Source organism: Bos grunniens, chromosome 11 (genome assembly GCF_055505025.1).
Source record: "Bos grunniens cultivar Pamir isolate PY7600 chromosome 11, Bosgru_T2T1.0, whole genome shotgun sequence".
NCBI classification, from domain to species: Eukaryota; Metazoa; Chordata; class Mammalia; order Artiodactyla; family Bovidae; genus Bos; species Bos grunniens.
The window spans coordinates 34,673,629-34,689,800 of record NC_141175.1 but is presented as its reverse complement, the minus strand read 5'-3'; the positions used below and the strand labels follow the sequence as shown (position 1 = coordinate 34,689,800).

At 43.5% G+C, this 16,172-nt stretch overlaps 1 protein-coding gene across 3 annotated transcripts in view; it reads right to left on the bottom strand.

Annotated features, from left to right (window-relative positions):
• DRC1 (dynein regulatory complex subunit 1) overlaps positions 1-16,172 on the bottom strand; it is a 38,427-nt gene that overhangs the window by 8,342 nt on the left and 13,913 nt on the right. For all 3 annotated transcript variants that reach the window (XM_086325938.1, XM_086325939.1, XM_086325937.1), the window contains 4 exons: positions 15,581-15,703; positions 7,579-7,718; positions 647-781; positions 82-314 (listed from right to left, as the gene is read on the bottom strand). In XM_086325938.1, coding sequence (XP_086182064.1) covers positions 82-314; positions 647-781; positions 7,579-7,718; positions 15,581-15,703 — 631 coding nt within the window. The remainder of the gene's footprint in view (positions 1-81; positions 315-646; positions 782-7,578; positions 7,719-15,580; positions 15,704-16,172) is intronic.

Sequence of the window (16,172 nt, the reverse complement as noted above, 5' to 3'; positions counted from 1 at the left end):
CAGCAGATTGCTGGTGGGAATACATGTTCTCAGAGGCCCCTCCACTCCAGCCTGCAGATGCTCTGACTCTGTTCCGGTCACCTGCTTCCATCAGGACTTCCTCTAAGATCTGTGTGGCGGACTTCTGCTGCTGCTGAGAAATTGGCCCCACGTTCTTTAGGAACCAGAAGTCGGGTGCCATCCAGGGGAGCCCTAGATGATGGGTACTGATGATTCTGTCTACATCAAAGGCTCTGTTTATCAGGTCCTTCGCCTCTTCTTCATTCATCAGCCAAATCTCCCGAAACCGCTTGTCATCAATGAGAGCAAAATGCCTGGGAAGGAGAGTGACCGATGGTGGTCAGCTGACACCAGGGCTGGACTGGTCCCCCACATGCACCCCCAGCTAGCAGTAGGGCAAGAATTGAGGCAGAGCTGGGGGAAACCCTGGACCCAGCCCCATCTCTGAGCCCGAGATTCTCACCTACGAGAACAGGCAGGTGACATGCAAGTAAAGGGACAGGAGAGACAGCAGAAAAGATTCTCTAGTGCCCTGGCCCAGTTCACAGGCGATGCCACACGTGAATGGAATCACCGTCACTACCAGCTCAGCTCCCACAGTCCCCCTCCTGGGACACATGCCTTCGGACCCACGTCCCTGAAATACCTCATGGCTTTCTGAAGCTCCTTGAATTGCAGCACCAGGCGTTTGTAGTCTGAGGTTAGGGACTGGTTCTCCTCCTGAAATTGCTTGACCTGCTTGTTATATTTTGATCTCAGATTGTTAAGTACATCATGCAGGCTGAGTTGAAGAAGTGGGAAAAAAAAGTTAGTCTACCGCTGAACTAAGGCTGCAATGTATGTTCCGTCTACCTGCTATCTACTCCACTCAGTTCTATAAAACCTAGGCTCAGACTTGTGGAAGGTGCAGGAAACCCTCCCAAATATTTTCCCAAACACACCTACAACTGTGGTCAAGGAAAGGAAAGCAATAGGCGGTAATAGAATCATCCAGAACTAAATGCATTTGAAACTATCCAGAACCTCAAACCCACCAAGAGGTAGCCTCTTATTCAAGAGTGTGACTGAACTGTCCTCAACACAGCACTTGTCGGGGGCCACATCTAGTGCTGACTCACAGATTGAAATAACCTCCCTCAACTTCTGAAGCAAGGAAAACAGAAAGGAAAAACTGCACCACAAGCCTGTGATATACAAGTGCCCCATCCTGAAAGAGCTGATACTATTAACTAGTCCACTAACTCATTCATTCATTCAGTCATTCATTCATCAAACATGAAAGGTCTCTTTTGTGCCAAGGATATGTTGGAATACCAAGATGAATACAAGGATATGTCTGAGTACACAGCACTATCAGTGCAGCCAGAGACAAAGACAAACGCTAATTACAGAACTGTGTCAAGAGTGCTATGGAAGAGCTTCACACAGGGTACCAGGGGAAGGAGAGGGGGTTGGTCAAAGGTTCCAGCACTAGGAGAGACATGGCCACAGCATGACGAACACAGGCAGGCCACCGATGCCCAGCTCACTGCTAATAGGAGTTCTGTAACTGGAAATCTGTCACATGAAATAACACAGGCATGGCTTTCAGAACCCAGACCAGACTTCAGACTTCATGCTACTGAACAGTAGCCCCAGTAACACAGGAACAGGAAGGTTTGTGGACTGACATAGTTTCAGTTTAAAAATTCTAAAAATAAAATTTTCCCCTTCAAGCATTATTCTGAAATTGTCAGAAGATCCCTGGGGACTTCCCTGGCAGTCTAGTGGTTAAGACTTGACCTTCAGTGCAGGGAAACTGGGTTCAATCCCTGGTCAGGAAGGGAAGATCCCACATGCCTCAAGGCCAAAAAAGAAACAAAAAACCTAAAATGCAAGCAATATTGTAACAAACTCAATAAAGATTTTAAAAATGGTTCGCATTAAAAAAACCTTTAACAACAAATCAGAAGTCCCCCATACACAAACACTGATCATTCCTATTTTCACATTCAAAAAATGAGACATTCTATAAGATAACTGACCTAGACTTTTGATTTCACCCCCACCACACTCTCACACACATACATCAAGAGAAGAGGATACAATAAGTATATAAGCATCATGTAAAAAGGAGGTTGGCAGGTGGAAGGGTGGGGGGAATCTCATAGATCAGAGAGACTTAAGGAACTTAATTTAACAACGTGATGCAAATGCCTGGATCTAGATGAGGTACTAGTTTAGTAAAATCCTCAGTAGTAAAGAATCTGCCTGCAATGCAGGAGACCTGAATTCAATCCATGGGTCAGGAAGATCCCCTGTAGAAGGGAACAGCAACGCTCTCTAGTAGTCTTGTCTGGGAAATTCCATGGACAAAGGAACCTGGCAGGCTACAGCCTATGGGACCGCAAAGAGTCGGACACAACTGAGCGCCTAACACTTTTCACTGCAAAAGATGTTACGTGCTAAGTCGCTCAGTCCTGTCTGACTCTTTGCGATCCCATAGACTCTAGCCTGCCAGGCTTCTCTGTCCATGAAATTTTCCAGGCAAGAAAACTGGACTGGGTTGCCATTTCCTTCTCCAGGGGATCTTCTGGATCCAAGGATCAAACCTACAGTCTCTTAGGGTCTCCTCCATTGGCAGGCGGGTTCTTTACCACTGTCTTTGGACAAATGGGGGAATATGAATGTGATCCAGATATTTAGATGAAATGAAATTTGTTGAAATGAAAAGGTGGAGGTTATTGACTTTTTAAAAAGAGATTACAAAAGAGTTGCAGTATGATATCATATCTGTATATTAATAGAGAGAGGGAAAGAAATACACTTAATCTCTGATAGTAAGAATATGGTATTTTTCTGTCTTTATCTTGGCTTCCCTAGTGGCTCAGTGGTAAAGAATTTGCCTGCCAATGCAGGAGCCACAGTAGATGTGAGTTTGATCCCTGGGTTGGGAAGACACCCTGGAGAAGGAAATGGAAACCCACTCCAGCATTCTTGCTGGGATAATTCCATGGACAGAGGAGCTTGGTGGGCTACAGGCAGTAAGGCTGAAAAGAGTTAGACACAACTGAGCACATATGTTTTTATCTTACTTTCACTTGAGGTATTTTCCAATTTTGTATAATGCACATGTACTGCTTCTGTAATTACAAGTTGAGATTTATTCTCCAGATAGCCCTGCGCACACGCAAAGTCACACACTGACATAAATACTGGGTTGGCAAAAAAAAAATTAATTTGGGTTTTTCTGTAAGATGTCACGGAAAAACCCAAAGGTCAGGGGCGGAGGCCGGGAGGAGCTACCCCACGCCCCCATGCCCAAGGCCAGGGGCAGAGGCCGGGAGGAACAACCCCACGTCCAAGGAGCGGTGGCTGCACTGTCACAGAAGGGCCTAGAGGAGCTATCCCACGTTGAAGGTCAGGAAGGGCAGCGGTGAGGAGATACACCTCGTCCAAGGTAAGGAGCAGTGGCTGCGCTTTCCTGGAGCAGCCATGAAGAGATACCCCACGCCCAAGGTAAGAGAAACCCAAGTAAGATGGTAGGTGTTGCAAGAGGACATCAGAGGGCAGACACACTGAAACCATACTCACAGAAAACTAATCAATCTAATCACACTAGGACCACAGCCTTGTCTAACTCAATGAAACTAAGCCATGCCCGTGGGGCAACCCAAGACAGGCGGGTCATGGTGGAGAGATCTTACAGAATGTGGTCCACTGGAGAAGGGAATGGCAAACCACTTCAGTATTCTTGCCTTGAGAACCCCATGATCTGTATGAAAAGGCAAAATGATAGGATATTGAAAGAGGAACTCCACAGATCAGTAGGTGCCCAATATGCTACTGGAGATCAGTGGAGAAATAACTCCAGAAAGAATGAAGGGATGGAGCCAGAGCAAAAACAATACCCAGCTGTGGATGTGACTGGTGATAGAAGCAAGGTCTGATGCTGTAAAGAGCAATATTGCATAGGAACCTGGAATGTCAGGTCCATGAATCTAGGCAAATTGGAAGTGGTCAAACAAGAGATGGCAAAAGTGAATGTTGACATTCTAGGAATCAGCGAACTAAAATGGACTGGAATGGGTGAATTTAACTCAGATGACCATTATATCTACTACTGCGGGCAGGAATCCCTCAGAAGAAATGGAGTAGCCATGATAGTCAATAAAAGACTCCGAAATGCAGTACTTGGATGTGATCTCAAAAACGACAGAATGATCTCTGTTCGTTTCCAAAGCAAACCATTCAATATCACAGTAATCCAAGTCTATGCCCCAAGCAGTAACGCTGAAGAAGCTAAAGTTGAACGGTTCTATGAAGACCTACAAGACCTTTTAGAACTAACACCCAAAAAAGATGTCCTTTTCATTATAGGGGACTGGAATGCAAAAGTAGGAAGTCAAGAAACACCTGGAGTAACAGGCAAATTTGGCCTTGGAATACAGAATGAAGCAAGGCAAAGACTAATAGAGTTTTGCCAAGAAAATGCACTGGTCATAGCAAACACTCTCTTCCAACAACACAAGAGAAGACTCTACACATGGACATCACCAGATGGTCAACACTGAAATCATCAGATTGATTATATTCTTTGCAGCCAAAGATGGAGAAGCTCTATAAGGTCAACAAAAATAAGACCAGGAGCTAACTGTGGCTCAGATCATGAACTCCTTATTACCAAATTCAGATTTAAATTGAAGAAAGTAGGGAAAACCACTAGACCATTCAGGTATGACATAAATCAAATCCCTTATGATTATACAGTGGAAGTGAGAAATAGATTTAAGGGCCTAGATCTGATAGATAGAGTATCTGATGAACTATGGAGTGAGGTTCGTGGCATTGTACAGGAGACAGGGATCAAGACCATCCCCATGGAAAAGAAATGCAAAAAAGCAAAATGGCTGTCTGGGGAGGCCTTACAAATAGCTGTGAAAAGAAGAGAAGCAAAAAGCAAAGGAGAAAAGGAAAGATATAAGCATCTGAATGCAGAGTTCCAAAGAATAGCAAGAAGAGATCAGAAAGCCTTCTTCAGCGATCAGTGCAAAGAAATAGAGGAAAACAACAGAATGGGAAAGACTAGAGATCTCTTCAAGAAAATTAGAGATACCAAGGGAACATTTCATGCAAAGATGGGCTCGATAAAGGACAGAAATGGTAGGGACCTAACAGAAGCAGAAGATATTAAGAAGAGGTGGCAAGAATACACATAAGAACTGTACAAAAAACATCTTCACGATCCAGATAATCACAATGGTGTGATCACTCACCTAGAGCCAGACATCCTGGAATGTGAAGTCAAGTGGGCCTTAGAAAGCATCACTATGAACAAAGCTAGTGGAGGTGATGGAATTCCAGTTGAGCTATTTTAAATCCTGAAAGATGATGCTGTGAAAGTGCTGCACTCAATATGCCAGCAAATTTGGAAAACTCAGCAGTGGCCACAGGACTGGAAAAGGTCAGTTTTCATTCCAATCCCAAAGAAAGGCAATGCCAAAGAATGCTCAAACTACCACACAATTGCACTCATCTCACATGCTAGTACAGTAATGCTCAAAATTCTCCAAGCCAGGCTTCAGCAATATGTGAACCGTGAACTTCCTGATGTTCAAGCTGGCTTTAGAAAAGGCAGAGGAACCAGAGATCAAATTGCCAACATCCACTGGATCATGGAAAAAGCAAGAGAGTTCCAGAAAAACATCTACTTCTGCTTTATTGACTATGCCAAAGCCTTTGACTGTGTGGATCACAATAAACTGTGGAAAATTCTGAAAGAGATGGGAATACCAGACCACCTGACCTGCCTCTTGAGAAATCTGTATGCAGGTCAGGAAGCAACAGTTAGAACTGGACATGGAACAGCAGACTGGTTCCAAATAGGAAAAGGAGGACGTCAAGGCTGTATATTGTCACCCTGCTAATTTAACTTATATGCAGAGTACATCATGAGAAATGCTGGACTGTAAGAAACACAAGCTGGAATCAAGATTGCCGAGAGAAATATCAATAACCTCAGATATGCAGATGACACCACCCTTATGGCAGAAAGTGAGGAAGAACTCAAAAGCCTCTTGATGAAAGTGAAAGTGGAGAGTGAAAAAGTTGGCTTAAAGCTCAACATTCAGAAAATGAAGATCATGGCATCCGGTCCCATCACTTCATGGGAAATAGTTGGGGAAATAGTGGAAACAGTGTCAGACTTTATTTTTTTGGGCTCCAAAATCACTGCAGATGGCGATTGCAGCCATGAAATTAAAAGACGCTTACTCCTTGGAAGGAAAGTTATGACCGACCTAGATAGCATATTCAAAAGCAGAGACATTACTTTTTCAACAAAGGTCCGTCTAGTCAAGGCTATGGTTTTTCCTGTGGTCATGTATGGATGTGAGAGTTGGACTGTGAAGAAGGCTGAGCGCCGAAGAATTGGTGCTTTTGAACTGTGGTGTTGGAGAAAACTCTTGAGAGTCCCTTGGACTGCAAGGAGATCCAACCAGTCCATTCTGAAGGAGATCAGCCCTGGGATTTCTTTGGAAGGACTGATGCTAAAGCTGAAACTCCAGTACTTTGGCCACTTCATGTGAAGAGTTGATTCATTGGAAAAGACTCTGATGCTGGAAGGGATTGGGGGCAGGACGAGAAGGGGACGACAGAGGATGAGATGGCTGGATGGCATCATTGACTCGATGGACGTGAGTCTCAGTGAACTCTGGGAGTTGGTGATGAACAGGGAGGCCTGGTGTGCTGCAATTCATGGGGTTGTAAAGAGTTGGACATGACTGAGCGACTGAACTGAACTGAATACTTATCTTGGCATTATTTGCAACAGCAAGGGTTTAGAAGTCAACAAAATGCACAGCAGTGTGGGCCTGGTTGAGTAAATCCTAGCATATCTATGCAGTGTTATATAAGACACCGTAAGAAATAACGTGAACATTCTCTATGAACTGGTATGGAAACATCGTGAAGATACAGAACAATGTGTACAGGATGCTATTGGTTGTGTAAAACCAGACGGGCATGAGACTTTGTGTTTGCTTGTATGTGCATAAGGAAATTTTGGAAAAAGGAAAAGAAACGAATCCAGAGGTGGGACAGAGGACCCAGACAAAAGACGTATGGGAGACAGACTTTTTGCTGTAAATTCTTTTCGTTTTGCTGTAAACTGCTTGTGGGGTCAGGAGGACAGAACCGGTTGAATGTATCCCGTTTTCAAAAGGAAAAAAAAAAAAAAAAAACACCTCTTTTAATAAGAATTAGTTATGCGTGCATGCTAAATCGCTTCCGTCATACCTGAGTCTTGTGACCCCATGGACTGTAGCTTACCAGGCTCCTCTGTCCATGGGGCTACTCCAGGCAAGAATACTGGAGTGGGTTGCCATGCCCTCTTCCAGGGGATCTTTCGGACCCCAGGATCAAACCCGTGTCTCTTATCTCCTGCTTTGACAGGCAGGTTCTTTACCACTAGCACCACCTGGGAAGCCCTAAGAATTAGTTACACTTCTAACAATTTCTACTCCTACAAAAGAGTACATACCCATCCCTCTTTTCAGTAGAGAAAGGCCCAGAAGAAAGACACTCTGCATGCGAGCTTACCGGTTGATCTTCCTCTTCTGCTGGGACTTAATCACTGTGCTTTCTTCGTCTCTCTTCTTCAGCACCTGGAAGTTGTACTCCAGCTTCTCTTGGTTTAGCTGATAAGTTGCTTTCATTTGCTGAAGCTGTTGCTCAAGAATCTAAAGTTTTTAAAAAAATAATTCTAATTGGTCCTGGTACAATTTATTACACCAGAGGGTCCCTAGTCATTTGTTCTGAAGTCATATCGGAGGAACCTTAGGAACAAGTGTCTCTACCTGAATTCTTAGAAAATTTATCATTAGAGGCAAATTAAAGGTCTGGACAATGGCTCAGATGGTAAAGAATCTGCCTGCAATGCGGGAGATCTGGGTTCGATCCCTGGGTTGAGAAGATCCCTGGAGAGCATGGCAACCCACTCCAGTATTCTTGCCTAGAGAATCCCCATGGACAGAGGAGCCTGGCAGGCTACAGTCCATAGGGTTGTCAAAGGACAAGACTGATCAACTAAGCACACAATGGCACATAATATTTTTATATTATAATTTACCATATGTGAAATATTTATCATATACCATGATGTTTTATTATTTCCTTATAGTATATACATTTATACATGTACAAATACATTTATGTTGCTTTGATAATCTTCAATATTATAAAATAATGGCGGGAAGTACTGCATGTAAAATATTGGGAGTATTTTACTTTCTTACAGTAGATTCTCAGAAGTCAGGTTCAAAGGTTCTCAGTAAATTGATTCCCACAATTTATGGTTCACACTCCACTGACTGTGGGCAAGTACCCAACTTGCCACCTGTCAGCGCTTAGCACCATGCAGGGCAGGCCTGGCCCTTGGGGCAGGGGGCCTGGGGCAGAGCAGGGAGCTGCCTGGAGCCACACCCCACTCTTGCTGAGCATGCTTAAAGTTTCATTTAGAAATTTCTGACTTGACAGTATCCCAACGAGCCTATAGAAGATGCTGAAGGCACAGCTTCATCTCAAATGCAATTACCCAGGGTGGTTCCAGCCTGAGCCACTGCTCTGGGCCCTGCAACCTTCTAGGGATGGCTGTGTGCTATGTCCACTGGGGGAAGAGATTCTCAGCAATTCTTCCGGCAAAGTCATGATGATTCATGCCACTGTGCTCCAATCATAACCATTTCTGCTGCTTCAAATGGGACCAGCCCTGAACACTGGGGAGGCCACTGTTCAGCACAGCTGGCACAGAAGTCCAATAGAAAAGTTTTTTGTTGGATGGTGACAATCTGAGAGAGTGTGAACACTCACAGAGAAGGAGGGTCTCCAGAGCTGCTCTGGATTTCGGACGATCATGAGCGAGCTCCAGGCTTTGCTGGGATCGAGGCATTGGGAAGCCCCATGACCCTTAGCATCTGGGTGTCTGCTCTAACCGTGTCCATGGACCTCCTTTGCAATGAGCCCCTGTCACTAAGACAGCATTTGCCAAACTTATTGGGCCATAGAATGCTGGGGGCCAGAGTGAGGCACTCAGCCCGTGGCAAAGGTCATGAGGAAGGAGGCTCGACATACGCAAAGGCGGGATCGAGCCTCAGGAGTCCCTCTGGAAATCCTCGAGCATCTACCCCCATAACCAGAGCCTGCCTACTTTACTACTTTGTGCTCACCTACACCTCTGACTTTAAGGGGGGCTGTCCCCCACCACCTCTTTCGGAGAAGGAGTTAACTTAGACCTCCAGTTAATAAAAACTCCTGGGCGTGACAAGAGTGTTTTAACCTACAAACTCCTCTGAAGGTTCTCTAGCCTGCCTGACAGGCTTGTCCGGCCACATGTGATCGCTCACAGCCTCCCAACCGTGAGAGGCACGAGATGCTTTAAACCTTCTAAAAACAGGTTCCTTAGAAAAGTTAGAAAACCATTAGTATAAGTATAGTGGGCTGATTAGAAATTGTATTGGTGAAGGGTTTTTCATTTGTTGAGCCAATGTTTGTTGCTAAGTCTCCACATCCCCTGCCCTTATACACATTAATGAATATATAGAAGAAATAAGTATTAACCTTTGATATTAATCACGTTAGACCTTAGGCTAAGTAAATTCTTTCCTTAACTAAAACCCACTACACCCTCACCCTATAGGAATGTAACTTTATTTGGGTGGCGTCTGTTTTAAGAATAATCACCCCTGGAGAAATAAGTGTCCTGGTTGACTGACCACTGTCACAAGGAGAGGATCATAAATTGTCAGCAGGCCCCCCTGGCCAGAAGATGATGTAACACCCCTAAGACCTCTGTATACATTTGTATGAAGCACCTGACTTTGATAAAAGTCAGGACTGCTGACCCCGCGTGACTTTTGCATAACATCTCAGTGTATAAAAGTAGACCATGGAAAATAAAGAATTGGGATCAGTTTCTCGAAATACTGGTCTCCCCATGTCGTTCTCTCACTCTGGCTGAGTCTCCATCTGGAGCGTGGAACCCGCCATGCTTACTAATTATGCCTGGGCTTCTAAGATCCGACCAGGGAGGCCTCAGTGTCTCCTCTCCTTCAGGAGAACGGAAGGACGCCTGCGGCCTACGTAAGTGGTGCAAACTTCTTGTCTTGAAGTTTTATTGGTCTCCCACGTAAACCAAGCTACTCAGCCTCTTTTCTCCACTGAATTTTCCTACTGAGCTATCCTCATTCTATTACTCTTTACATCTCTAATTAATATCTAATTGAAGCTATTGTATCCTGATCCTCGCCGATGCCATCCCCGCTTTGAATACCCTGGATCAGCTGGGGCTGGACCTCGGCAATAGAACAATTTTTATATTTATAACACAGGAAGAGCACGTAAGTTATAAATGCGAGCCCTACCATATGAATTCTCCTGTGAATTTCATTCTGAAAGGCAGATTATTACATAATAATCATTATGTAAATATTTTTCCTACATAATACATCTTCAAAGGAAAAAAATACCACTGGCACCATTTTTTTGTTGTTGGTTTTGTGAAACCATCATCAATATTTCACCTAGTTGAACACAGCTTACAAAACTCTGAACAAAAGTAATTAGGCCATGTCTTTTTCTTTGTGACCTGAAAGAACTTAGCACCACACACTAACCAACTGAGCTAACCGGCCAGTGGATGTGACCTGAAAACAGACCTTAAATCTAAGTCAGTTTTATGGGCAAAAATATATATATAATAGTAATAGTCTGTCACTGGATCATTTTAATTTACAGTCTTTTGCTTGTGCGTGCAGTTGAATATTTATTAGCCAATTTTATTTCCTCTTGTTGAAAAGATCTACTCCTGCTTTTTGTTAATATTCTTTGGGAACTAGGGCTTTCCTAGTGGCTCAAATAGTAAAGAATCTGCCTGTAATATGGGAGACCCAGACTGGATCCCTAGGTCAGGAAAGATACCCTGGAGAAGGGAATGGCTACCCACTCCAATATTCTTGCCTGGAGAACTGTCTGTGCTTATTATTCAATTATCCAAAGATATTTTTGCAAAGCTGTATCCTGTGTTTCTATATAGACTAATGGCAAAACATCATGTTTAGTTTGGAAGAATCATTTATAAAGATTATAATTTAACCTGTCACCAAAATCCTTCAGTGTTCCAAGGACTGTGGGTGTGGATCACCGTCCTCTTCTCTTTCTCCTGAGTCAGGAGGAGGAGCAAGGGAGCTCCTTTCTGAAGCCAACTCCTGCCCCAGGCTGATACTGGTAGCCAACATCGCCCCAGCAGAACAGAAATTTAGTACAGCCTTTCCCTCTGGCCTTCTCAGCTGGGCACCTTTATCACTGATAAAGAGACACCACTGGGCCTCTTTATCACTGATCTCAACCTGTGGGGGTGGAGGGGGCCCCAGGGATTCTGTTAGGAATTACAGATTCCACATTCCAAACTCTTGCTTACCCTTTTCTTCCCTGTCACCCACTCTTAAAAAAAAAAAAAAAAATTGGCCTTTGTGGCCATTAAAAACAAATATGAACTTATCGTTTTTTAGAATTTTTATTTTATTTATCTGTTTATTTTTGACCCAGCTGGGTCTTTGCTGCTGTGTGGGGTTTTCTCTAGTTCCGGAGAGTAGGGGCTGCTCTCTAACCGTGGTGTGGGCTTCTCCTGTTGCTGAGCGAGGGCTCTAGGGCACTCGGGCTTCAGTAGTTGTGGCTCTCGGGCTCGAGAGCACAGGCTCAATAATTGTGGCACATGGGCTTAGTTGCTCCTTGGCACCTGGGACCTTCCCGGACCAGGGACTGAACTCATGTCTCCTGCAGTGGCATTTTTATCCACTGAGCCACTGGGGAAGCCCTCATTCACTCTCTTAAACTACTTATACTATTCACGGCCTTGCTTTCTAACTCAAAGGATTGTAAAGTCCTAGAGGACAGAAACTGTATCTTATTTGTTTTCATGCTTTGCACCAGGTAAGTTCACAATACTTGTTAAGTAAATAACTTGTATTTAATTTTTGTGATTAATATTCTGGCATTAAAGTTGTACTAAACCATTTTCCAATTTTAAATGAGCACGTAAGGCCTAAAAATAAAAGTTGCTTCCTACATCAAGAACTAAGTGTTCCTAGCACTTTTATTTTGGAGTGGTGGGTATCGGTGGTTAAATTGTTGAGTATATAATGTTTATAGGTTTCTCTTTGTTCATTGTTAATATGACCTTTCTAGTAGTAAGAACTTAAAAGTATACCTTCTTATTTTTACTTCTTGTACCTATCAAGCCAAACCTATAGGTACTGGATCTTCTATATTTTGGGGGTTTGCAAAAAAAATTGGTTCTATATTTTAGAAATGATACAGTGCAAAGAATTAGTGTTAGGAAGTGAGCTGCATGCCATATCTTTCTGACAAAAATTGATGCTATCTGACTTTACTATCATGACTACAGCTCAGAGGCACTATGATAAAATTCAATCTACTAAAATATTCCACATATTGCAATATGGGTAATCCATGATTCAACTACCTTTTCTCAGTTCAAGGGTAAAATGTGGTAAAGTATAGTCATTCTGACACAGGGAAGAACTGTTACACCGATGAACTGCACGCAGGTTCTCATTCTGAGAGTCTCCATCTGTCTGTCTCCCAAATACCCACACCTCACCACTAGTCAATCCAGACAGTGTGAGCCAGGACAGCCAGGTCTCCTGGGCTACCTGCCTCTCTGCTCCTCACCTCCCTAGTCTTATCTCTTAACCTCTATAATCTCCTCATGTCCCATGTCCTTCTTGGCTTCATTCATGTCCTTCAATAACTTCTTGACTTCATTCAAGCATTTGAACATTGAATTAAGAACATGAGGTTCCAAGCCTACAACTGAACAGCAATAAGTTACTCAGTTAGGAAATGGGGAAAGAACCTGAATAGACATATCTCCAAAGAAGACATGAAGATGACTAATGGGCACATGAAAAGATGCTCAACATCACTAATCATCAGGGAACGGCAAATCAGAACCACAAAGAGATATCACTTCACACCTATTAGGATGGTTGTTATCAAAAGACAAAGGACAGCAAGCATTGGCAAGGGTCTGGAGAAAAGAGAATCCTTCTACAGTTAGCAGGAATGCAAACTGGTACAGCCACTATGGAAACAATATGGCGGTTTCTCAAAAAATGAAAAACAGGGTTACTATTTGATCAGGTAATATTAATATGTAACCTGAAAATTTGAAATCTGGAACTCGAAGAGGTATCTGCACTCCCACATTCATTGCAGCATTATTCACTTCAGTCAAGATATAGAAACAATCTAAATATCTGATGATGGACTAATAGATTTTTAAAAGGTTCCCTGGTGGCTCAGACAGTAAAGAATTCACCTGCAATGTAGGAGACTGAGGTTCGAAGCTGAGCTGGGAAGATTTCCCCAGAGAAGGGAATGACTACCCACTCCAGTATTCTTGCCTGGAAAATCTCCATGGACAGAGGAGCCTGGCAGGCTACAGTCCATGGGGTCGAAAAGCGTTGGACATGACTGAGCAACTAACACTATATACATACAATGGCATATTATTCAGCTTTTAAAAAAAGGAAATCCTGCCATTTGCAACAATAGAAATGGACATGCAGGACATTACGCTAAGTGAAATAAGCCAAATACAGAAAGACAAATACTGCATGATCTCACTTACATGTGAGATCTAAAATAATTAAAAAGAAGCAGAGAGGAGAATTTGCAATGAGGGGCTGTCAAGGGCTGGAGGCAGAGAAGGCAATGGCACCCCACTCCAGTACTCTTGCCTGGAAAATCCCATGGACGGAGGAGCCTGGTAGGCTGCAGTCCATGGGGTTGCGAAGAGTTGGACACGACTGAGCGACTTCACTTTCACTTTTCACTTTCATGCATTGGAGAAGGAAATGGCAACCCACTCCAGTGTTCTTGCCTGGAGAATCCCAGGGACGGGGGAGCCTGGTGGGCTGCCGTCTGTGGGGTCGCACAGAGTCGGACACGACTGAAGCGACTTAGCAGTAGCAGTAGCAAGGGCCGGAGGAGGGGAAGATGAGAAGGTACTAGTCAAAATGTTACAAAGTTTCATTGTACAAGGTGAATAAGTCCTGGAAATATAAAGTACAACCAAGAGCTCATGATTAACAATACTGCATACTTAAAAATTTGCTAAGAGGGTAGATCTTTATTAAAGGTCTTTACTGCAAAAAGAAAAACAAAACAACAAAAAAGAATGTGAGGTTCCATTATTTCACTGTTAGAGACCAGTATGTACTTCTATCATGTAAATAATCATAGAACCAAGATAACTTCAGAAAACTTAACTATAGCTATTTTCATCAACAGTGTAATGTGTACAGCCCACAGAAGCCACACTGCTTTTTCACAAAAGTCTACCGTTCCTTGTAAGTAACTCTCAGCTCCCTGACATTAATATTAAGAAAGGCTCAAGAAAATTCTCAAGACTGGAAAAATATTTTTAGTCTAATAGGATTTTTTTTTTTTGTAATGTTTAGGTCCACGGCAGTGAAAGTGCTGAGTCCTAACCACTAGACTGCCAGGGAATTCCCTAATAGGGTTTTTTAATTTAATCTCATTATAGAAAGCTACAAGAGGAGTTAAGAACTGAAATCCTACCAAAGGCTATGTGGAAAAACTGTAACATGGTTTTCTAGATGAAGACTGAAATGAACAGAACATGCTTGAATGTTAAGATGCAACCATGTTACATCTAAATATAATTAGGGATAATTTTTTTTAACCGATGTTGAAACACAGAATCCTAGGTTTGTACAGAACTTTAGAAACCAGAAAATCTAACCCCCTTCCCACTGCAGGAATCCTTCTTCTCCACTGAAGACAGACACAGTCATTCAGCCTCTGAATACTTTATGACATAAAAGGGCTCTGTTCTGTGGGATGACCCTTTTCTGTGTTAGACAGTTCCAACCATGAGGCAGTTCTTTCTGATGGTGAGTCAGAATCTGCCTTACTGCTATGTTCAACCAGCATCAGGAGGCTGTTTGGAATACTGGGAAAGACAGAGGTTACCAAGGCACACAGAACTGGGTTTGAATCCAGGGCTTACCATTTACCAGATAAATAAACAGCCTTGTCTCTGAGCCTCAATTTCATGGCATATAAAATGACGCTAGTGATTTCTCCCCTTCGAGTTACTACAAGGATTATAGTTACTATAAGGAAACTGTGTGTTAAGTGCCTGGAGTATGGTAGGCACCCATCACATGGTGGCCACCCTACCATTACCTGACCCTAGAGATATTTTCCCTCCACCTGGCAAAAATGCACAATTCTCTCAATGATCCCTCACATGCCATGGTTTCCAGACTCCTTCAGCATCTTGGCAGTTTTCCACTGGTTTTTAACAGAAAGAATTCCTCCACATGTTTCTTGTAAATAAGCTCCTTCAGATATGATCACTGAGAGCACATAATGAGTAAGTATTGGTTGGATGGACTAGCTCTAGAATATTATGGGTGGTAGCTAAGGTTGAGACATTCACAGGTGCTCCGTCTGCCAAGCCGCCCAGACACCCTGGTGGAGAAACAAGTCACACCTGCACGTCCTGCTCCAGCTTGATCTTGATCGTGTTGTACTCTTCGCAGTCCCAGATCCTCTGCTTGTTGAGCTGTTTCTCATAGTCCTCCACTTTCTTGATGCGGTTCATCAGATATTCCAGCTAAAGGCACAGGGAGACAAGGGGAAGGACGGGCCCCATCCCTGTTCTAACTCTGAGGGGAGTCTCTCTGCTCTCAGAACCCCTGTGCCCCAAGGCTTTGAACTCGAAGGCCATGGCTTACATTGCTTAACAGGGTCCTGACTCTATAGACTCTAAGAGTGCAGACCCTGCCATCAGACATTTGTATTTCTAAGAAAAAAAAAAAAATCTAATGGATTTTGGTCATATTATTTCTTTGTTCTTTACGTCTCTGAAATAAATTGATAATCTCACATCCTTTAGAATATGTCTTAAAACAGTTTCTAGGGCCACAAATACCCATGGCTGGGGGAGATACCCAGGACACAAAGGCAAGAGCGGCAGGACCAGTGAAACCAGAGGGCTACACACGTGGTACCAACCACCACCACCACAAGAGGGGCCGCCCACGGGCCCTGCTGCCGACCGGGCAGTCGCAGTCAGGATGTGC